The sequence below is a fragment of the Pristiophorus japonicus genome, chromosome 2, assembly GCF_044704955.1.
Source record: "Pristiophorus japonicus isolate sPriJap1 chromosome 2, sPriJap1.hap1, whole genome shotgun sequence".
Taxonomy (NCBI): Eukaryota; Metazoa; Chordata; class Chondrichthyes; family Pristiophoridae; genus Pristiophorus; species Pristiophorus japonicus.
In genome coordinates this window covers 292054164-292078156 of record NC_091978.1, presented here as the reverse complement: position 1 = coordinate 292078156, position 23993 = coordinate 292054164, and the positions used below count along the sequence as shown (strand labels likewise).

Sequence of the window (23993 nt, the reverse complement as noted above, 5' to 3'; positions counted from 1 at the left end):
ACGCTATGAAGATAAATTTACCTGAAGAGTGCGTCAAGTAGAGTCTGCACACAGTATAACCACTATGTTCTTTTTGAGGTGGGGTGGTGGTAGGAACAAGATATAGGTTGAACCTCCCTTATCCGGAACCACCCTTCGTCTAGAACTATTCCCAGCCACCGGGTAGGCGCATGCGCAGAACACCAACGTAAACAATTTGAAGACCTTCCTCACTGTTGACTCCCGCAATCATTGGCCTGACCTCGAGATCTCCCTCTCTCTTCCCTCCCACCGCCCCCCCCTCCCCCCACCCCATGATCTCTTTGCCACACTCCCAGCCCCAAGCCAGCCAGCCCCGATATCCCCTTGCTCAGTACCTGTACCATCCAATTTAACGTGATCACCCCTCGTCCGGAAAAATCCCTTATCCAGAACAGGCCAGGTCCCGAGGGTTCCGGATAAGGGAGGGTCAATCTGTACTGAATTGCTTGCATGGTGGTTCAAAAAATAGCAGGTGGAAAGACCAAGTTGTACAAAGCAAGTTCTAAAGAAGGAGCAAAACTCAAGCCCCAATCCACTGACAGGGGAAGGCTTCTGAGGGTAAAACTTAGAGCTAATTTCAAACAGAATTTAGGCAATTTGGGGGAAGTTAAAATACTTTTATACAAATTATATTTACATTATAAATTGTATTTATTTAGGTGTATATAGGTACCTGAGGAAACAACATGGTTGATAAAAGAAATTTGAAAATTTTGTTTTAGCCATTTTATTCTTTCATTTTGTAGCACTTGCTGGCTCCCAATTGGTAGCTTTGAAATTAAATGAGCAACTTAATTTATTGGTTTTGGTCTATATTCAGCAATTGGCATGGCTAACTTAACAGACAGTGGTTATTTGAGCCAATCGAGAGCAAAGATGATGTACATTTTGTATGTATGATACTTAGAAGTATGATGGACAATTTTTATACGCATTATGGATGCGTGCTAGATGTAAGATTGAATTACATAGATGCACAAATAGTATTCAACAAGATCAGACTTGCATTGGCTACAAACATAGTTACACATCTCCTGTCTAATAACTCACAACTACTGCAAACTATTCATTTGTACACTGGATGGTGCACTGCTTAGAACAACAATCTGCCTTTCAACTGTTAGACCTGCGTTTGAATCCAGCCCAGACTCATAAATCCTCTGTAACTGAAGGCTGTAAGGATCCTTAGCAGAATGTTTGTCAAGTCTTTGCATGAAGTAAACCACAAGATAATGCTTTTGATAAATTTGCCACTAATTTGGATTACATTGAAAATCTCATTTGGATGCTTTGTATGCAGAGTGGAAAGTCAAAGTAGTGCAAGTAATGGCACTGTTCTGAGGCTGAAGGCTAATGTATATTGGTGTATTGTGGCAGAAAGCTTTGAATTGCATCCAATCCCTTAAATACCAAACCTGGGTAGATTGAGGGGATAAAATAGACAAGCCTTCTCTGCACTGCCTGTGAGGTCTCCTGACTTTCGATTCCATGTGGTTCGGTAATTTTTCACATCCACATTGAGCACTGTTTCAGTTGGTGGGGTAGGAAGCACGACAGAATGTTTTATTGATGTAAGTGACTGCTTAAACAAGATTTCTGGTGGAGCTCCAAGAACTTCATGGAAAAGAGCCTATATGACCTAGTACTAAGGAAAGTGGTCATTTTAGGGGTTGTGGCAACCCTCCTAATAAAGCTAATGTGCAGAAGACATGGCAAGAGATGGCAAATAAAGCAAATGCAATCTCTCATATTCATAGGTTATGGGAGCAAATATAGAAAAAGTTCTCTGTACTGGGGGAAGATTGCCTAAGTAGTGTTGACTGAAGAACATCCACTGAAAGGACAGGAATGCCTCAAGCATCAAGCGCTTGGCCCACATTATGGTGCCACATTGTAATGCAGCCTGCAAGGCACTAGCCCCAACCCTCACATTTTACATCCCTAACTACCACGCTCATGAAGCTACAACTCCAAATTGCTAACAGGTAAAATCAACGGCTACTTTTACCTCAACGAACTTTTGCAGATTTTCTCACTACAGGTTGTCAAACTATTTGCATGCTCATCCTTTGACATAGGAGTGCACGTGCTAATTCTGAAAGCATCTGTTTGCTTTGTTTTTCTAGGAGAAGGCTACCCACAAAGTTCAGGAGAGAGCGTGATACTGGACCACCTAACCTCCAACATCTAAACTGACATGTGAGCAAGCCCACCAAATAATTGGTGTGGGAGCCATCAAGGGAGTTGTGGTTTCAGCAACTTCTTGCTAGGCCTTTACATTCCATCAGTAACGGACAGGTAGCCACACCAGTACTGGCTTTGCCACCATGTGCACAGCATTGGCTACAATTACCCTATGGAACACATGTTCCCTTTCACTTTGTGTAGGTGTCTTTCAAGATATTGCTGCTGGGACTAAGAAGAAGCATGAAGCAGCCCCATCAGGAGCACCTGTCAAGCACTTCAGATCGCAGAGGTACCAGCAAAGAATCATCCACAACAGAAAAACTAGGTAGGACAGTCAGGAGCGAGCGCCTGATGAAGCACCAAGTGGTGAGGAGTAGCAAGTGCAACAAATGTACAGCAACAGGAAGAGGGGGCTGGGGCACTCTCAATGTTGCTTACTGAGTTGAACTGATCAATTACCAGAAGTACTTCAGAAAAATCTTCACCACTCCTTGCATGGAATAGTAGAGAACCTGCATATTGCTATTCTAAAATATTTGTGGGACAGCTTCATTTGTGGAGTGAACGATAACTCCAGGTAACTTGCAGGGAACCCCGAGGAGTGAAGGCTCAAGATGCAGTTTTGCACGCCCACTGTAGCCATCACTATTAAAACCTGGGGCTCCAATCTAAAGGTGGCTCAAGATGCTGGGGTAATTGTTTCAGGGAACTTTGATTGCTTTACATTGCTTAGTAACATCAAGCATCTAGCTCCACAAAGATCCATGATCATCTGCAAGGGGCAGCTGACAGATGGATGAGGTGATTAACCATTTGTGTCCCCCAGCTACCTCCCTGAGAGAATTGCAGGTAGGGAGCAACAGCAAGCCAGTGATGATGCCAAGCTGCTAGGACTAGCGGCATGGCCAGCTGATGACACAGCAGAAAGAGGGGAATTGCCAAGGCAAGTCACAAGTTTCCCATTGAGGACCAGCAGCTTGCCACCATACCTGGTCCTCCCACTATGAAGATCTTGTATCGTAAAAATTCAATGCAGTGGTGATTATAGATAGTCGCTAGAAGACAGCCTCCCTGAAGCAGCGATGGCGAAGGCAGATCTCTTCAGACATGCTGAAGTAGTTCTGCATGGGGCGAGTGTGGGCGAGTGCCAGATGCTTAAAGTGCAAGTATACCTGCCTTTCCTCACTCCACCAGAATGCCTCTTCCTCCTCCAAATCTAAGTCAGTCATTGTTAGGATCAATTGAATGTCATTCAGAGCAGTGTGGTTGTAGTTGAGATTGACAGTGAATCGCAGAAAGAATACTGTTGCTAGAGGTGTGCGTCAAAGGAGTTCTGACTTACAGAAGAACTGCAAACACCAGAAAACAATTACACCAACAGAAATGGAAAAACTTGTATCATAACTCCCAAACAGCAGGAAAAATACAACTTGCAAATTCAGGCAGTCCCAGTTTCAAGGATTGCTGTTCTGCAGCAAACAGCAGGGAGATCTTGCAGCACCTGCTTTAAACATGCAATCAGTGAATGAGAAGCTGTGCTGCAAAGGGCCACAGGGAATTCATTATGGGAATAATTACTATTCATTTATATAATTTTAGTGGCTCTAATGAGACATGTGTATGCTTGGAGTGAATTTCTACCACAGAATCAAGAGTTGAGTGCTTGGACATATTTACCTAATTGAATGGCGCCCATGCAATGAGAGGGGGGAATGTGCCAATACAACAGCAGGAATCAGTTCTTATGTTCAAAATATGTAATATGTTCAATTTCCTAACAATGACATGCCTGATGATCACAACATGCATCAACATTTTGAAAAGTGCATCTCAATCTAGTAAAACAATTGTCAAGACTTAGAATGGCATTTGCAGAGGCTTAGATAGAGGTGGTCTGCTTAGCCTCTTGAAGGAAAATGCTGCAGAGCATAGAAGTCTCAAAGGGGAAAATGTGCTTTTTGATAACGAACCACCAACTAAAGAAAATTAATATGTATATGGTAGCTGCTATTTTCATGATTCAAATATTCTGTATCACTGCCATTAAGAATATTAAGGTGGGACAAGAACAAGTTTAGGAATTTTTTTGTAAGACATGCAGAGTTCATACTTTGTATATACCTTTGGCTTCCAGTTCTTGGACCGATTAGGAAGCAACTTCAGAGCACTTGTGTATTCAGCTTGTATCCTTCGTGCAGGAACAAGGAGGTCTCCATCAGCTTTGGTTATAACAACTAAATCTGCCATCTCTATTATACCACGTTTTATTCCCTAAGGAACAAATAAATAACTGAATTACTTTGGAATCACAGTACAATGAACATCTCTGCAGGGGAAGTTCTATATTTTTACAGTCCAGTTCTTTTTCCCCTTTTGCTAATTTTCTCCCTGCCTGTTTCCTGAATGCACTGACACCTTGCTGGAGTATGATCCACATGTAGCAGACACTCTTGGCTATTATTCATTAATGAGCCTAGACAGTGGAAATTGGCAGACTACTCAACCAAAGGAGGCGTCACAGCTGAGCCTGTTCAGAACAAGTTATGGAATTTATAAATTTATAAGCCATGCATGATTTATACTTTGTAGAACATACTTATTTATCAGATATTCACACACATGTACTTCCTGGATAGCAACCATTTATGGGAATGCTGCCCTATTTTCCTCTTCCTAACTCAGGGGCACTGGCATCAACTATAATGTTCCTCATCACTCCAATTGAGATCTGCTAACTTAAGAGCGGATGGAACTTTCTTGCAACTCACTGCGTAAATGTTTTAAGTGGGGTACTGTAAGGATCAGTGCTTGGACCTCAGCCATTTACAATTTATATCAATGACTTAGATGAGGGAACAGAGTGTAATGTATCAAAGTTTGCTGCTGATACAAAGCTGGTGGGAAAGTAAGCTGTGAGCAGAACACAAAGAGATGTAGACAGGTTAAGTGAGTGGGCAAGAACATGGGAGATACAATATAACGTGGTGAAATGAGAAGCTATCCACTTTGGTAGGAAAAATAGAAAAGCAGAATATTTTTTAAATGCTGAGGGATTGGGAAATGTGTTATTCAGAAGGACCTGGGTGTTCTTGTACACGAATCACAGAAAGTTAACATGCAGGTACAACAAGCAATTAGGAAACGGTATGTTTTGTTAGCTTTTATTACAAAAGGATTGTAGTACCAGAGTAAAGGGGCCAAAATTGCCCTCCGCCCGAAACGGGGCGCATGCACTGCATTTTAGCGTCCCTTACCGCCGAGTGGTGTTAAGAGGGAAATTCTGCTTTTCGGGTCCAAAACGGAGCGGAGTGGTAATGACTGGTGTGTAATGGGCTGATTTCAGTGGTGTGGCAGCAGAGTGCCGTTTGGACTGTGAAATTCCGCTCCTAACCATTTGATCCTAACGATGCAGCTACTCCCTGGCCTTTTTAAAGGGCAGGTTTTGCAGCTGTGTAATGACAGAGGAGATAGCTGCAAGGGGAAGTTTGAGGAGGGCCAGCCACTTTAGCGACGCAACGCTGGAAACTCTAATGGAAGCTGTGGAGGGAAGGAGGCGGCTACTCTTCCCTGAAAGTGGTGGGAGACCAAGTAGGAGCGTCTTCACAGATGCCTGGGAGGGAGATTGCGGAGGTGGTTTCGGGGACCTCAATTCACCAGTGCACCCCCAACCAATGCAGGAAAAGGCTAACCGACCTTATTCGAGTGATGAAAGGGAGTACATGTTCCCCTAATTCCTCACATTACATCTGCCAGACTCTCCTTCACCTGAACTTGTTTCTCACCAACACTACATAGTAGCTGAAGTAGCTGATGATTACTAGGCCTGTATGTGTGCACACTCACAGTGGAGGCTCCCTTGCATCCAAGATTCACAGCTGCATGTAATCGACCCAGACTTGCACTCATTGCCGAGGCCTCTGGAAACTGTCACTTAAAAACCTTTTGTTGCTTTGCAGGCCAAGGTGGCGCACCACCGTGCTGACCAACAAGTCACTGGTGGGGGCGAGTCGCAAAATGTCCAGCTCACTAATCTGGAGGAGATGGTGCAGCAGCTAGTAGGCGCGCACGTTGGACTGCCTGTGGCTGCTAGTTGCTCTGATGGCGCTGGGGGCAGCATGGGTAAGTGACGGTCTTTGTGCAATGCCAACGCTCCCTCACAGCGCAATAGCCTACGTGGCTATTGCTTATGATTGTGTGCAAGCTGTTTGCTGCATGGTGCAATGTTGCACCTCACCCTCACAGCACCCCTTCCTCCCTTTTATGATTCCAGACGATACCTAGAGTGCCATAATGAGTGAAATAGACACCCTTGATGCGACTGGCAGTCACAGTCAGTAGGAGGACAGTTGATGCCCTGAATGATCCTGGCGGCATATCGGATGAGATCATTCAATATGCCGGGTGAAGTACCGGGGTCTAGTGGGCTGCAGCATGGTGAAAGGCAAAGGGAACCTCGGGTGCCATCTCTCAGGGCGGCAAGTGTGCAGCCGAGTCCTACTGAGGAGGACTCGAACGAGCCCATCGATGTTGGGCTTATGAACAAAGGGTGGAGGCCATGTAATCGGAGCTCTTGGCGGCAATGCAGGGGGTGCTCGAGAGGCTGTCGCAAGTATTCAGGAACGTAGAGGAGTCCGCCTCCCATATTGTGGACAGCTCTGTGCACACCATGGGGACCATCACTGTCAGTGTGCAGACGTTGGTGGAATCCCAGAGTGACCGTGCGGATCCAGCTGCGATGACTCGTCTCTTGCCCGAGGTGATAGCTGCCATTGCAGCAAAGGCGCGAGGAAGTGTGGCTATGCTTCTTTCGACAAGGTGGCTGCTGCCTAGAAGTTCAGACTGCTTTCATGCACCCTGGACAACAGGGCACGGAGTGTCTGACTGCTGTCGTCTCTGATAGCTTCTAGAGTGTGGCTGCTTTCATGCAGTCTCAGCTAGAGGCTACGCGAGATCAGATTGCTGCCACTGTGGCCGTGTCCACCACAGTTGGCCGTGTCCACCACAGTCGACCGGGAGCCTAACAGTGCCTCCTCACTCCACCAGCCTGTGCTCCAGCAGGAAGGTGGGGTGCTGCCCCGGAGGGGGGGGTAGCATTGAGTCCTTAGACCAGGATACTGATGTGGGTTCTCCGGTTCACACCAGCCCTGAGCAGAGACCTGCCACTCCACAATTGCTGCCATGCATGGAGTCACTTCAGCCACTTCCGACTGAAGGCGCAGAGAAGAATCCGGCCCAGTCTGCAGCCAGCCTTTTCAGGGCCAGAGCTGGTCGAGGGCGTCAGAGAAGGACATCTGTAGCTTCCTCTACAGACACACAACAGCCTTCCCAAAGCCATGAGGCAGCCATAGGGGTGACACTGCGGCATAGTGCAAGGATAGGTCTGCGTAAGAGGAGTAATAATTAATTATTTGAATGTTTTGGAAACCCTTGCAGATGGAGGCGCCTCAGCACTTGCAAACTAGCGTGCACTGTATCCTTGCACTGCTAGTGAAACAACAGGAAAAAGTCGCCAACACAAAAATCAGTATACTACAACACACCTTTAAGGCACTCTGACAGTGTGCATCAGGAAATATGCACCACCCAAAAAAACAACTCTTGGCATCGCCGAGGGGTCAGACGAGTTTTAAAGCGGAATGTTGCTTCCGGCCTGGGACCTCAGCAATGCGCGCAGTGATGACGCACGTAGCAGTGCTGGCCAGCAACGCTGCGGAAAAGGGGGGGGGGGGGAAGTGGTGTGGTGATGCTCACCGCTGGGAAACCACGGCAGGGCAATTGAACTATCGGCAGCCATTCCACGAAAAGTCGGCAGCCGCTCTACTCTGCAGCGTAGCCGCCAATTTCCAGTGGTAACAGGCCTTAAGGGAAGGGGCAATTTCGGCCCAAAGAAGTCTTACTGCAATTATATAGGGCTTTGGTGAGACCACATCCGGAGTACTGCGTACAGTTTTGGTCTCCGTACCCAAGGAAGGATATACTTGCCTTACAGAGAGTGCAACGAACGTTCACTAGACTGATTCCTGAGACGGGATGCAGGAGGAGGATTGTCCTATGAAAATAGATTGAGGAGACTAGGCCAAAGCCCATAGAATTTAAAAGAATGAGAGTTGATCTCATTGAAACATATTAAATTCTTAAGGGGCTTTGCAGGATGTTTCTCCTGGCTGGGGCATCTAGAACTAGATGTCAAGTTTCAGAATAAGGGGTTGACTATTTAGGACTGAGATAAAGAGAAATTTCTTCACTCAAAGGGTTGTGAATCTTTGGAATGCTGTATCCCAGAGGGCGGTGGATACTCAGTCGTTGAGTATTCAAGATTCAAGACAGAGATCAATAGATTTTTGGATACTAAGGAAACCAAAGGACATGGGGATAGTGCTAGAAGGTGGAGTTGAGGAAGATCATCAGCCATGATCGTATTGAATGGCCTACTCCTGCTCCTATTTCTTATGTTCTTATCTGCAGAGCCTACAGTAGCCATTTTAAACTCTAATTTGGCAGTAAATATTAAGCAAAGCCATTGGAGATTTTGAATTAAAGTTACAATATTTTCCTTTCTTACATTCCTGCTGCACCCCAATTCCACAATTTCTTTCAGGAGGGCATGCAATGCTCCTGGCTATGGACTATTCTAGAGCTGCCATCAACACTGCTATTTTATTTTTATTCGTTCATGGCATGTGGGCGTCGCTGGCAAGGCCAGCATTTATTGCCCATCCCTAATTGCCCTCGAGAAGATGGTGGTGAGCTGCCTTCTTGAACTGCTGCAGTCAGTTTGCTGAAGGTACTCCCATAATGCGGTTAGGGAGTGAGTTCCAGGATTTTGGCCGAGCGACGATGAAGGAACGGCTATATAGTTCCAAGTCAGGATGGTGTGTGACTTGGAGGGGAACAAGGAGGTGGTGGTGTTCCCATGCACCTGCTGCCCTTGTCCTTCTAGATGGTAGAGGTTGCAGGTTTGGGAGGTGCTGCCGAAGAAGCCGTGGTGAGTTACTGCAGTACATCAGATACATAAGAACTAGGAGCAGGAGTAGGCCATTTGGCCCCTACAGCCTGCTCCGCCATTTAATAAGATCCTGGCTGATCTGATCATGGAGTCAGCTCCACTTCCCTACCCGCTCCGCATAGCCCTTTATTTCCTCATCGCTCAAAAATCTGTCTATCTCCACCTTAAATATATTCAATGACCCAGCCTCCTCAGCTCTCTGGGGCAGAGAATTCCATAGCGTTACATGCTACATACTGCAGCCAGAGTACACCAGTGGTAGAAGGAGTGAAAGTTTAAGGTGGTGGATGGGGTGCCAATGAAGTGAACTGCTTTGTCCTGGACAGTGTTGAGCTTGAGTGTTGTTGGAGTTGCACTCATCCAGGCAAGTGGAGAGTATTCCATCACACTCCTGACTTGTGCCTTGTAGATGGTGGAAAGACTTTGGGGAGTCAGGAGGTGAGCTATTTGTCTCTGACTGGCTCTTGTTGCCACAGTATTTATGTGGCTGGTCCAGTTACGTTTCTGGTCAATGTTGACCCCCCAGGATGTTGATGATGGGGGATTCGGTGATGGTAATGCCATTGAATATCAAGGAGCGGTGGTTAGAGTCTCACTTGTTGGAGATAATAATTGCCTGCCGCGAATGCTACTTGCCATTTATCAACCAAAGCTTGAATGTCATCCAGGTCTTGCTGCATGTGGGCATGGACAGTTTCATTATCTGATGAGTTGCAAATAGCACTGAACACTGCGCAGTCATCAGCAAACATCCCCACTTCTGGCCCTATGATGGAGGGAGCTGAAGATGGTTGGGCCAAGGGCAATGTCCTGAGAAACTCCTGCAGATATGTCTTGGGGCTGTGACGATTGACCTCCAACCACCACAACCATCTTCCTTTGTGCTAGGTATGACTCCAGCCAGTGGAGAGTCTCCTGCCCCCGCCCCCCGCCCCCCGCCCCCTTTTACTGCACTCGGTCAAATGCTGCCTTGATATCAAGGGCAGTAACGCTCACCTCACCTCTGGAATTCAGCTCTTTTATCCATGTTTGGACCAAGGCTGTAATGAGGTCTGGAGCCGAGTGGTCCTGGCAGAATCCAAACTGGACATTGGTGACCAGGTTATTGATGAGTAAGTAAGCAAATTTTTTTTAAATGCTGCCTGCTAGCACTGTTGATGACACCTTCAATCACTTTGCTAATGATTGAGAATGGACTGGTGGGGCGGTAATTGGCCGGATTGGATTTGCCTTGCTTTTTATGAACAGGACATACTTGGGCAGTTTTCACATTGTCGGATGCCAGTGTTGTAACTGTACTGAAACAGCTTGGCTAGAGGCGCAGCTAGTTCTGCAGTAAACTCTACAGCACGACAGCCGGGATGTTGTCGGGGCCCATAACCTTTGCTCTATCCAGTACACTCAGCCGTTTCTTGATATCACGTGGAGTGAATCGAAGACTGGCTTCTTTGATGGCGAGGACCTCAGGAGGAGGCCGAAGATGGTTGCAAACGCTTCAGCCTTGTCTTTTGCACTCACATGCTGGGCTCCACCATTTTTTAGGATGGTGATATTCATGGAGCCTCCTTCTCCTGTTAATTGTTTAATGGTCCACCACCAGTCACGACTAGATGCGGCAGGACTTCAGAGCTTTGATCTGATCCGTTGATTGTGGGATCACTTAGCCCTGTCCATGGCATGCTGCTTCTGCTTTTTAGCATGCATGTAGTCCTGCGTTGCAGCTTCCGCAGGTTGGCACCTCAATTTTAGATACACCTGTTGCTGCTCCTGGTATGCTCTTCTACACTTCTCATTGAACCAGGGTTGGTCCCCTGGCTTGATGGTAATAGTAAAATGAGGGATATGCCAAGCCAGAAGTTATAGATTGTAGTGGAAAAGAGGGGAACAATGCCGACATTGAAGTTCAGGAGGAAGATCGTGAAATATTGGATGGGATAAACATAGTAATGGAGGAAGTTTGAAGGGGATTAACATCCTTGAAAGTAGATAAATCGTCAGGACCGGATGAAATAAATCTGAGGCTACTAAAAAGGAGCAAGGGAGGAAATTGCAGTGGTTCTAATCATCATTTTTTAATCCTCCTTGGATACAGGAGTTATGCCAGAGGATTGGAGAATTGCGAACGTTGTACCATTGTTTAAAAAGGAAGGGATAAACCGAGCAATTACATGCCAGTTAGTCTAACCTCGGTGGTGGGCAAATTACTGGAATCAATTCTGAGGTACAGTATAAACCTTCACTTAGAAAGACAGATTAATCAAGGTCAGTCAGCCTGGATTTGTTAAGGAAAGGCTGCGTCTGACTTGATTGGATTCTTTGAGGAGGTAATAAGGAGGGTCGATGAGGGCAGTACGTTTGATGTAGCTTACATGGATTTTAGCAAGGCTTTTGATATCCCACATGGTATGCTGATCAAAAAAGTAAAAGTCCATGGCACCCAAGGGAGAATGGCAAATTGGATCCAAAACTGGCTCAGTGGCAGGAAGCAAAGGGTAATGGTTGAGGGGAGTTTTTGTAACTGGAAGGCTGTTTCCAATGGGGTTCCACAGGGCTCAGTATTCAGTCTCTTACTTTTTGTAGTATATATTAATGATTTAGACTTAAATGTAGGGGGCATGATAAAGAAATTTGCAGATGATACAAAAATTGGCCGTGTGATTGACAGTGAGGAGGAAAGCTCCAGATTGCAGGAAGATATCGATGAACTGGTCAGTTGGGCAGAAAAGTGGCAAATAGAATTCAATTTGGAAAAAAGTGTGAGGTAATGCATTTGGGGAGGAGCAACAAAGCAAGGGAATATACAATGGGCTCAATTTTCCCCAATGCCGTTTTTTGGAGTATTTGAAGAGTTACACCCGTTATTCTGGGGCCCGACTACGCCAAAAAAAAAGTTGAAAGTTCCCATGTTTTATCTTGCGAATGTGGCCCGGCGCACATGGTCCTTAAGCTCTGTGGGTGGAGCCTAAGATGTGCGCCAAAAATATCAGATTGCCAGGGTAATGAGGGACACACTGCGGGCTGAGGCTGGAAAGTGAAACATACAAGACATTCTGGCCAGCTCACAGCAACCTGCACAAGCACATTGCAGCTATTTAAGGCACCAGCTTACCAACATGAAAATATTAAAGAGTCTTTGTGCCAAAAGTCTATTCCTGCAGGTGCCCAGTGCCGCTCCTAGCCCGAGCCGAAAGGCCTCCCCCGGAGCCAGTGCCGCTCCGAGCCCAGGCTGAAAGGCTTCCCTCCCCCCCAGAGATGGTGCCACTTCTAGCTCAGGCCGAAAGGCCTCCCTCCCCCCGGAGCCACTCCTAGCCCAGGCCAAAAGGCCCCCCTCCCTCCAGAGCCGCTCCCAGGCCGAAAGGCCTCCCTCCCCCCAGAGCCACTCCTAGCCCAGGCTGAAAGGCCTCCCTCCCCCCGGAACTGCTCCTAGCCCAGGTCGAAAGGCCTCCCTCCCTCCCCACCCACCCCCACCCCCCCCCACCCCCCCCGGAGCCGCTCCTAGCCCAGGCCAAAAGGCCTCCCTTCCCCTAGAGCCAATCCCAGCCCAAGCCGAAAGGCCTCCCAGTCCCCGGAGCTGCTGCTAGCCCAGGCCGAAAGGCCTCCCTCCCCCCTGGAGCCGCTCCTAGCCCAGGCCAAAAGGCCTCCCCTTCCCCTAGAGCCAATCCCAGCCCAAGCCGAAAGGCCTCCCAGTCCCCGGAGCCGCTGCTAACCCAGGTCGAAAGGCATCCCTCCCACCCCCGGAGCCGATGCCGCTCCTAGCCCAGGCCGAAAGGCCTCCCTTCCCCTGGAGCCGATCCCAGCCCAGGCCGAAAGGCCTCCCTCCCTCCGGAGCCGCTCCTAGCCCAGGCCGAAAGGCCTCCCTCCCTCCGGAGCTGCTCCGAGCCCAGGCCGAAAGGCCTCCCTTCCCCTGGAGCGGATCCCAGCCCAGGCTGAAAGGCCTCCCTCCCTCCGGAGCCGCTCCTAGCCCAGGCCGAAAGGCCTCCCTCTCTCCGGAGCTGCTCCGAGCCCAGGCTGACCGACCTCCCTCTCTCTCTCTCCCCCCCGCCCCCCGCGGAACCGATGCAGCTTCTAGCCCAACCCAAACAGCCCCCCTCCCCCTCCAGAGCCAGTGCCACTTCTAGCCCATGCCAACAGGCATCCCTCCCCCGGAGCCAGTGCCACTCCTAGCCTTGACCGAATGCCCCCCTCCCTGTCTGCCGCTGCTGTCCCGGCCTGGATTTTCTGCGCTGATTTTGTTAACTGCCCAGAAGGTTTTTCAGAGCAGTCACATACGCAGTCTTAAAAAAATTCGTAGTTGGCCAAACTTGCTTAAATGGCCAGAATTGGCGCAGGTGGCAGGTCACCCGAGGTAAAAAAAAATCGTAGCCTAAAAAAATCGTGCCCAAGTGAATTATGCTGGTGCAGAAACTTTGGGGAAACTTGGGCGATTTTAATTTACTTCTAAAAAAAAAAACGGTGCACGCCAAAAAAACGGCGCAGATAATTGGGGAAAATTGAGCCCACAAAATGGGAGTAAAGTGAGAGGTATGGAGGAACAGCGGGACCTTGGAGTATACATCCACAGATCCTTAACAGTAGCAGCATTGGTCGATAAGATAGTTCTAAAGGCATATGCTTTTCCTTTATTAGCCGAGAGCCGAGAGCCGAGGCATAGAGTACAAGAGCAAGGAAGTTTTGCTAGAACTGTATACAACATTAGTTAGGCCACAGCTTGAGTACTGCGTGCAGTTCTGGTCACCACTTTACAGGAAGGATGTGACTGCACTAGAAAGGGTGCAAAGGAGATTTACAAGGGTGTTGCCAGGACTGGACAACTTTAGCAATGAGGAAAGATTTGATAGGCTGGGGTTGTTTACCTTGAAACAGAGGAGGCTGAGGGGAGATTTAATTGAGGTGTATAAAATTATGAGGGGCCTGGATAAAGCAGATAGGAAGGACCTATTTCCCTTAGCAGCAGGGTCAATAACCAGGGGGCATAGATTAAAAGTAGTTGGTAGAAGGATTAGAGGGGAGAAAAGGAAACATCTCTTCACCCAAAGGGTGGTGGGAGTCTGGAACTCACTGCCTGAAAAGGGTGGTAGAGACAGAAACCCTCATCACATTTAAAAGGTACTTGGATATGCACCTAGAGCCGTAACCTAGAGGGCTACAGACCTAGTGCTTGAAGGCGAGATTAGGCTGGGTAACTCTTTTTCGACCAGCACAGACATAATCGGCCGAATGGCCTTCCGTGTCGTAATTTTCTATGATTCTAAATATAAAAAGGTGCAATCGGGGCTGAAACAGAGGATGAGCGTAGCAGTTAATACTTGAATGATTACTTCCTCCATGTATTCACAAGGAAGGAAAGGAGCAACACGCCCCAATTCACAATAAGATAAGTAGAATTATTACTTAGATATAAATGAAATGGGATTCCTAAATAAGCTAAAAATGCTCCAAATCAACAAACTCAAGAGCCAAATGGCATTCATCCCAGAGTTATTTGTGAGGAACCGACAGTTATGAAGTCAATGATCGACACATTGGTATCAGTAGACTGAACACAGTCGAATATGATACTCAATTTCCAAAAACATATCAAAGCAGATACAGGTAATTATAGACCCATTAGTCTTACTTCAACACCATGTAAAATAATGGATTTGATTACCAAGAGTAAACAGTGTAGAAAAGATAAATTTAGAAAATAAGTTTTAAATTCAATTGTGATGGCAGTTCAAGGGGACATAAGTTCAAGCTAGTAAAAGACACATTCAGGATGGATGTCTGGAAGTTCTTCACACAAGATGAAAAAATGGAATGTACCTCTGGGTAAAGTAGTGGAGATGAAATAATTTAAGAAAAACATTAAGTGCTGCAATGGGTGGGGGAAACTATAGGATCTTTCTGGATGGACCGAATTTTGCCTTCCTCGTCTGTACTTACCTTTTGATCTTAAATCACAGCTTGCAATACCATTCTGCAACTCAATAGCTCATATTTATCACCCCTTAATGGAAAGAACCCAAACTACATGGAATTATTTTGTTAAAGGTAATCATTTACTTAAGGGATCCCACACATTTTATTTCTATTAATTCTAAATTCCACAGATCAAGGAGTAATGCATTAAAACAAATCTGTTAAGCAGCTTCCATCTCACCTGCAGTTCATCTCCTCCTGCTGGTGGAATGAACAATATAAACATATCCACCATGTCTGCTACTGCAAACTCAGACTGGCCCACACCTATAAAGAACACATAACACACTGACATTGCTTCACTGAATGTGCTTCAGTAAACTATATTAGACAGTTGGAAACAAAAAACTATACTATCAACCAACGAAATCACTAAAAAGTATGATTAAGAGTTTAGATTACTCGTTTCAGTGATGACCAACAGGTAAAACATGGGGATAAAAATTCTCAACCCGGATTTTATGAAACAAACACTGAAAAAATAGGGAAAATGCTATTTCTACTGGCTAAAATTTAAAATTCCACACTCTTGACAGGCTTTCATCTTCCTGAATGTTTGAATATTTTCTTTAATGATTTAAGTCAAACAACTCGTAAAATGTAAAAGTTCTTAATGGTTCAATTAAACAGTGTTATGATTACCAAACACGAATCTAGGTCAGGTTTATTTTAATATTTTACCAAAAAAAAAATCACCAAGACTGCAACTTCATGTAATTCAATACTGGTTATTGGTACCAATTTTTGGTTCAGTATTGAGAACAGTATTTGTAAACAGCTGAAAAAAATGTAAAAATGGCCAGATGTGGCTAAAATAAATAAAAATAGGAAGAAATAGAACCTGGAAACCCTATTTATTTCAAACAATGAGTATTGTGCCAAATACCTCATTTTTTTAAAAACTCGAGTTAAGGCCCACACTCTCCCTCTTTCGCTGTTGGCAATGCTTATCCATCTCCATTCTGCTTGGTGTTCCCAGCCCACCCTTGCTCTCTCAGTCACCCAATCTCACTCAAGACTGTACCCATCCATCTGCCTTCACTCCCTCAGTTTTCCAATCCTGGTCCCACTCAGGCAGTCCATACTCTTGCAGCTCAATCCCAGTTGTTGTGATTTTTGTGGAGATCGGAGGAAAAATGTATAGAGTGGTGAGTGGAAATGAGCCTCAGGCTGACCATCCTCAGGGAAATAAGGTAGTAAGGGGGAGGGAGGCAACAGGGAATGAGGGGGGAGGATACAGGAATGAGGGGGGAGGATACAGGGGTGAGAGGAGAGGATACAGGGGTGTACCCACACACCTGCCCTCACTCCCTCAGTTTTCAAAGGGGAACAGAAAACAGAGAGTCAGGATAAATGGTTCATTCTCAGATTGGCAATCAGTAACCAGTGGGGTGCCGCAGGAATCAGTGCTGGGACCCCAACTATTTACAATCTATATTAACGACTTGGAGGAAGGGACCGAGTGTAACGTAGCCAAGTTTGCCGACGATACAAAGGTGGGAGGAAAAGCAATGTGTGAAGAGAACACAAAAAATCTGCAAAAGGACATAGACAGGCTAAGTGAGTGGGCAAAAATTTGGCAGATGGAGTATAATGTTGGAAAGTGTGAGCTCATGCACTTTGGCAGAAAAAAAAAAATCAAACAGAAAATTATTTTTTAAATGGAGAAAGATTGCAGTACAGCGGGACCTGGGGGTACTTGTGCATGAAACACAAATGGTTAGTATACATGAACAGCAAGTGATCAGGAAGGCCAATGGAATCTTGTATTTTATTGCAAAGGGGCTGGAGTATAAAAGCAGGGAAGTCTTGCTACAGTTGTACAGGGTATTGGTGAGGCTACAGCTGGAATACTGCATGCAGTTTTGGTTTCCATAGTTACGAAAGGATATACTTGCTTTGGAGGCAGTTCAGAGAAGGTTCACAAGGTTGATTCCAGAGAGGAGGGGGTTGACTTATGAGGAAAGGTTGAGTAGGTTGGGCCTCTACTCATTGGAATTCAGAAGAATGAGAGGCGATCTTATCGAAATGTATACAATTATGAGGGGGCTTGACAAGGTGGATGCAGAAAGGATGTTTCCACTGATGGAGGAGACAAGAACTAGAGGGCATAATCTCAGAATAAGGGGCCGCCCATTTAAAACTGAGATGAGGAGAAATTTCTTCTCTGACGGTTGTGGATCTGTGGAATTCCCTGCCTCAGAGCTGTGGAAGCTGGGACATTAAATAAATTTAAGACAGAAATAGACAGTTTCTTAAACGATAAGGGAATAAGGGGCTATTGAGAGCGGGCAGGGAAGTGGACCAGAGTCCGAGTCAGAGTCCATGATTGGATCAGCCATGATCGTATTAAATGACAGAGCAGGCTCGAGGGGCCGTATGACCTACTCCTGCTCCTAGTTCTTATGTAGAATACAGGAGTGAGTGGGTTGGTGCAAAGGGGATGGAGGATGAGGTGGTGTTGGTGAGGGCAATAGGGTAGGGGATTGTATGGAGTTAGGGCTGTGGGGGAAAGGAGAAAAGAGGGTAGAAAGGAAGCTGCAGAGTAGTAGCAGGCTGCTCTCCTCCAATTCTGGCCTCTTGCACATCCCCAGTTTGCACTGCTCCATCTTTGGTGGCCGTGCCTTCAGCTGCCTAGGTCCGAAGCTCTGGAATTTCCTCCTTAAACCACTCCACCTCTTGCTCTTCCTTTAAGACGCTCTTTAAAACCTACCTCTTTGATCAAGCTTTTGGTCATGTCCTAATATCTGATGCAGTCAAATTTTATTTGATAATGTTCCTATGAAGTGCCTTGGGACAATTTATTATGTTAAAGGAGCTAAATAAATCAAAGGTGTTGAGGTTGTTCGGGACACTGACTTATCAGCATTGATACTGCCTCATGGGGCCTCGGCTCACTAGAAAGGGAGTTTGGGGTCTCGGCCTAACAATATATATGTGCGAAGTCCAAAATTCAGAGTTCCGGAATCTGGAATGCTCCGGAATCCAGGCCAATCTGTGGCGGGATCGTCCGGAAACCGGAAAATGTTCCGAAATCCGGACTCCCCCCGCCTCGGCCCGACCGCCAGACTCCCCCGTCTTGTCTCGGCCTGACTGGCCTCCCCCCTCCTCCCGACTCTGTGCGACCTCGCCCGGCCTCCCCCGATCTCGGCCCGGCCTACATCCCCGACTGACCTTCCCTCCCTACCTTCCCCGGCCCAGGCAAAGAAGTTCCAAAATCTGATAATACCCAGAATCTGGAACGGCCTCGGTTCCGAGATTTCCGGATTTCGGACGTCACACCTGTATCGAGATTGGTCCCAGTGTCTGAGAGAACTGAGGGGGGATTTCTGGGAACACTGGAGGTGGTGCTTCTGGGAACAATGGGACAGGTATCATTGGGAGATAGGTCCTGGGAAATTGAGGAGTGTGATTTCAAGGATTGTGAGCACTGGGGACAGTCCTGGAATCAAGAAACACCGGGAATGTGATCCAGGATTGTGAGAGCTGAGAGAAGGGTCGCAGGATCTGGCAGAGGCTCTGGATTCCAGCAGAACTGGACTCCATAAGAAGGAATAGTCACAACCAGGAATGTAACTATGAATATTAGGTGACCATATATGCATAATTCTGTGTCAACGTTGTCCGTTACTGTTGCTATAACCAGTTTGATTGGCATTTATATTCAATTCTCATCTTTTCCTTTCTTCTTTTTCCTAAGCCTTTCATTTCTTTGCAGATGATCATCTTGTCGTTGGGCTCTTCCTCACTATATTGAATGTTTTGGAGCTTACTTTTCTTTATTTTCATGGGTATTGTTCTCATGGTTAGCCTTTCAAGCACCAAGAGCCTGTTACATAACATTCCAGTGGTCCTACCCCTCTCCTACAACCCCAGGGCTCTCCGAAGGTCACCATACCTAGACATCCCACTCTCACTCCTACCAGATCCATTCCCATAGCTCCCAAGCACCCCACGCAACCATCCCAGATCCTTGTAGTCCCTCGTAATCACCCCATGCTCCCACACTCCATGACCCCTGTTCACAATCTCCAGGACCACCCTCCCAATATTACCAACTCATGTGGTTCCCCTCCACATCTTCCCACTATCAATCACTACATGCAGCTCCTACAATCTAACCCCTACCTGTAACATCTTCCCTACTATCTTGCTCTGTGTCCTGGGTTTTAAAAAAGAGCAAGAGATAAAATTAACTACCCTGTTAAACAAACAGTTGAGAGAGAGAGATCCAGGCCACTGATTTACAGTTTTCAGGCAAATCATATAAGTTGAGCTCTAAAATATCACTATTATATGTACTTACTTTTAAATTTGATTTATTCAATCATGAAAAATCAGTAGCCTGGATATTACATTAAGCATTGCATAACATAATAGCATATACTTCAACTTACTGTACTCAAATCCTGCTCCTTCTCAGTCAGGAGCCTGGAGTTCAAGTTTCTGGCCCTCTAGATCTACTGTGACCCGATTCTGTTACTTGATGGCCAAGACCAGGCCAGGGCAGGTCTGACCACATTTTCCTAGACTGCCTCCTCCTCAATGTCAGACCCCGGCCATCCTCAGTGCACACCCTAACACCTCCTCCCAATATTGCTTTTAGATCTGGGTCCTCCCCAGTGTTACCAGACACCCATCTCCTCCTTCCAGTTCGGTTACATTCTAGAACCCCTCTTCAGTAATTCAGATTCCAGCACCCTCCCAGTCCTATTGTTTCTTGGTACCTCTGCTGCCAGTTCTAACAGATTCCAGTATTTCCCCTACCTCCAATACTCCCAGAACAGTTATGCCAACTCAATATTCAGACTCCTGCCCACCACTGCCAGATGCCAAGAATCACTCAGTAAACTGAACCTCATATTCCACCTTCATTGCTACCAAAACATAGGTTTCTATACAATACTATCACAGAATGACCCCCAATGCAATCTAAGCTCATCACACTGCCAAACTGCTGCTAAACCCCAAAACCCCACCTTTTCCTACTACTGCTTAACTGCACAAATTTGCCTCTAACATGGGTCATGTTGCCTACCATCACCCTATGTAACCTGGACTTTTAAAAAGGCAAGAGGGACAAATTAAATACATATAGGCAAAAGAACATAAATAATCAAGACCACAATTTTACAGTTTGCATAGAAAAATGGGCAGAGCTGTAAAACATTAGTATAGTCACAGAATATCACATCATAAACACAAAATTTAACTTATTCAATTACTGTAAATCAGCAGCCTTAAAAATACATTGTTATTGCATAAAGTAACATTTATCTTGTAATAAAACAGTACATTCTCCTGAGAGAATGAGAGAAATTCCATGGAGCTCTGCTCATACATGGACTAAAAGCAAAATAGGTTCAGTCTTCATCTTCACTGCACGAGGAATGCAGAGTTTCCAGGTGCAATGAAGAGCAAAGGGGTGTGGAGACTATTTACATTAGGTCTCCACTCCCACAGGATTTCAGGAGAAATCCCACATGGGGAATGTTCCCAGTTTTCCCGCTTCACTTTCCGCTGTATCCTCCCGTGAGGTTCCCCAAATAGCTAGCAGTGGGTCTTGCACCAGCACCCTCCTCAGTTCAGAGGGTCCAAGGGGTCCCAAGAGGCAGCCCAAAGCTGAAGACTGGCTGCAGGTGCGATCCTCTTCTTCCTTCAACAGCAAGATCTATTGGCCTTGGATTTTTCACATTTTCAACAGTGTGAAAATATTATTGTGAGATCCCCTCTCATTCTTCTAAACTCTAGTGGATACAAGCCCAGTTTGATCCAGTCTCTCCTCATATGTCAGTCCTGCCATCCCAGCAATCAGTCTGGTGAACCTTCGCTGCACTTCCTCAATAGCAAGAACGTCCTTCCTCAGATTAGGAGACCAAAACTGAACACAATATTCCAGGTGAGGCCTCACCAAGACTTTGTACAACTATAGTAAGACCTCCCTGCTCCTATACTCAAATCCTTTAGCTATCAAGGCCAACATGCCATTTGCCTTCTTCACCGCCTGCTGTACCTGCATGCCAAACTTCAATGACTGATGTACCATGACACCCAGGTCTCGTTGCATCTCCCCTTTTCCTAATCTGTCACCATTCAGATAATATTCTGTCTTCCTGTTTTTGCCACCAAAGTGGATAACCTCACATTTATCCACATTATACTGAATCTGCCATGCGTTTACCCACTCACCTAACCTCAGCTACATCGCCAGACTGATTGCCCTCCCCTAGGTCCTCACCAGCCTCTTCTTCCACCTCTTGCTCCTCACCTGCTGGCTCTTCCGTCTCCCCTCCTTTTGTAGGTGGTCCTGCAGCCCAACCTGACAGTAGTTGTCCTCTCCCTATAACTAGGTTATGCAGCATGCAACACACCACAATAAACTCAGACCTGGTCAGGGTGGTACTGTAGGCTGCCAGCAGAATGGTCCAGCCACCTGAAGCGCTGCTTTAGGACTCCCAATTGTCTTTTCGACGATGTTGCATGTCGCTATGTGGCTTTCATTGTAACATTTTTCTGCTTCAGTGATGGGATTGCGCAGTGGGATCATCAGCCAACTAGCAAGGCCATATCCCTTATCCCCAAGCATCCAGCCGTGACCTTCCGGCTGATTGAGAAACAGGTCAGGAATAGCACTCACGTAGGATGTGCGCATCATGTATGCTGCCAGGAAACGTAGCATTTACTGTCCTGATTATTTGGTTGTGGTTGACAACAAGCTGCACATTTAGGGAGTGGAACCCCTTTCTGTTACGAAACACCTCCGCGTTCTTTAAGGGGGCTTTCAGGGCAATGTGCGTGCAGTCTATTGCTCCCTGTACCTTGGGGAAAAGTGCTATTCTGTAGAAACCCAAAGCCCTCCTGGTCTGTGCCTCCCTGGTCATAGAGAAGCTTATAAAGTCCATCCTGCGAGCGTAAATGGCTTCAGCCACCTGTTGAATGCAGCAGTGTGTGGTGTGCTGAGATATATGACAGATGTCGCCAGCTGAAGCCTGAAAAGTCCTACAAGCTGAATTTAGGGAGCTAGGGGGTTAAATTAAAAAGTAGGACCTCAGGATTGCTACCAGTGCCACGTGCTAGTCAAAGTAGAAATAGCAGGATAGCTAAGATGAATACGTGGCTTGAGGAGTGGTGCAAGAGGGAGGGATTCAAATTGCTGGGACATTGGAACCGGTTCTGGAGGAGGTGGGACCAGTACAAACTGGACAGTCTGCATCTGGGCAGGACCGGAACCAATGTCCTAGGAGGAGTGTTTGCTAGTGCGGCTGGGGAGGGATTAAACTAATATGGCAGGGGGATGGGAACCCTATGCAGGGAGACAGAGGGAAATAAAATGGGGGCAGAAGCAAAAGATAGAAAGGAGAATAGTAAAAGTGGAGGGCAGAGAAACCCAAGGCAAAAATCAAAAAGGGCCACATTACAGCAAAATTCTAAAAGGGACAAAGTGTGTTAAAAAGACAAGCCTGAATGCCTCAATGCGAGGAGTATTAGTAATAAAATGGATGAATTAACTGCGCAGGTAGCTATTAACAATTATGATATAATGGGGATTACGGAGACATGGCTCCAGGGTGACCAAGGCTGGGAACTCAACATCCAGGGTATTCAACATTCAGGAAGGAGAGACAGAAAGGAAAAGGAGGTGGGATAGCGCTGCTGGTTAAAGAGGAAATTAACGCAATAGTAAGAAAGGACATTAGCTTGGATGATGTGGAATCTATGGGGTCAAGTTTCGGCCTGAGTTGCTCCTGTTTTTTTGGAGCAACTGGTTTAGAATGGAGTATCTTAGAAATTGCAATTCTCGGCATTTAGTTTGCTCCAGTTCTAGTCAGTTGGAACAGTTTCAGTTTGGAACAGTTTTCTTTTTGACCAAAAGGGGGCGTGTCCAGCCACTTATGCCCGTTTTGAAAGTTTAGGCAGTGAAAACTTACTCCAAACTAACTTAGACCTTGTCTACACTTAGAAAATCAGGCGTAGGTTACAAATCAGGCGTAGGGAATGGGGGGGGGGGGGTTTAAAGGGAAGTTTACAAACATTAAACACTTCAGTTTTACAAATAAAGAGCCATCATCAATAATAAATGACAAATACATCAATAAATCAATCAAAAAAATTAATAAAAAACTTTAAAAAATCAATAAAAAAAACATTTTCTACTTACCATCTGCAGCACCGGGAGCCCTCCAACAGCGTGCTGGGACGCTCCCCCCCAGTGTGTCTCGATCTCTCTGTCTCTGTGCGTCTCTCACTCTCTGTCTGTCAGTGTCTGGGGGGGGGGGGGTGAGGGAGAGAGAAGGGAGGGGGGGGGGGTGAGGGAGAGAGAAGGGAGGGGGGGGGGTGAGGGAGAGAGAAGGGAGGGGGGGGGAGGGAGAGAGAGAGAAGGGAGGGGGGGGGTGAGGGAGAGAGAAGGGAGGGGGGGGGGTGAGGGAGAGAGAAGGGAGGGGGGGGGGTGAGGGAGAGAGAAGGGAGGGGGGGGGGTGAGGGAGAGAGAAGGGAGGGGGGGGGTGAGGGAGAGAGAAGGGAGGGGGGGGGGTGAGGGAGAGAGAAGGGAGGGGGGGGGTGAGGGAGAGAGAAGGGAGGGGGGGGGTGAGGGAGAGAGAAGGGAGGGGGGGGTGAGGGAGAGAGAAGGGAGGGGGGGTGAGGGAGAGAGAAGGGAGGGGGGGGGAGAGAGGAAAAGAGAGAAGGGAGGGGGGGAAAGAGAGAAGGGAGGGGGGGAAAGAGAGAAGGGAGGGGGGGAAAGAGAGAAGTGAGGCGGGGAAAGAGAGAAGGGGAGGGGGGGGGAAGAGAGAAGGGAGGGGGGGGGAAAGAGGAGAAGGGAGGG

At 46.8% G+C, this 23993-nt stretch overlaps 1 protein-coding gene across 1 annotated transcript in view; it reads right to left on the bottom strand.

Moving 5' to 3' along the window:
• Positions 1-23410, bottom strand: part of mmaa (metabolism of cobalamin associated A) — a 30674-nt gene extending 7264 nt beyond the window's left edge. The window contains exons 1-3 of the mRNA XM_070865010.1: positions 23334-23410; positions 15357-15442; positions 4330-4479 (exon numbers count right to left, since the gene is read on the bottom strand). Of these exons, the coding sequence (XP_070721111.1) occupies positions 4330-4479; positions 15357-15410 (204 nt within the window). The 5' untranslated portion in view covers positions 15411-15442; positions 23334-23410. The remainder of the gene's footprint in view (positions 1-4329; positions 4480-15356; positions 15443-23333) is intronic.
• Between the last annotated feature and the right edge of the window lie 583 nt (positions 23411-23993).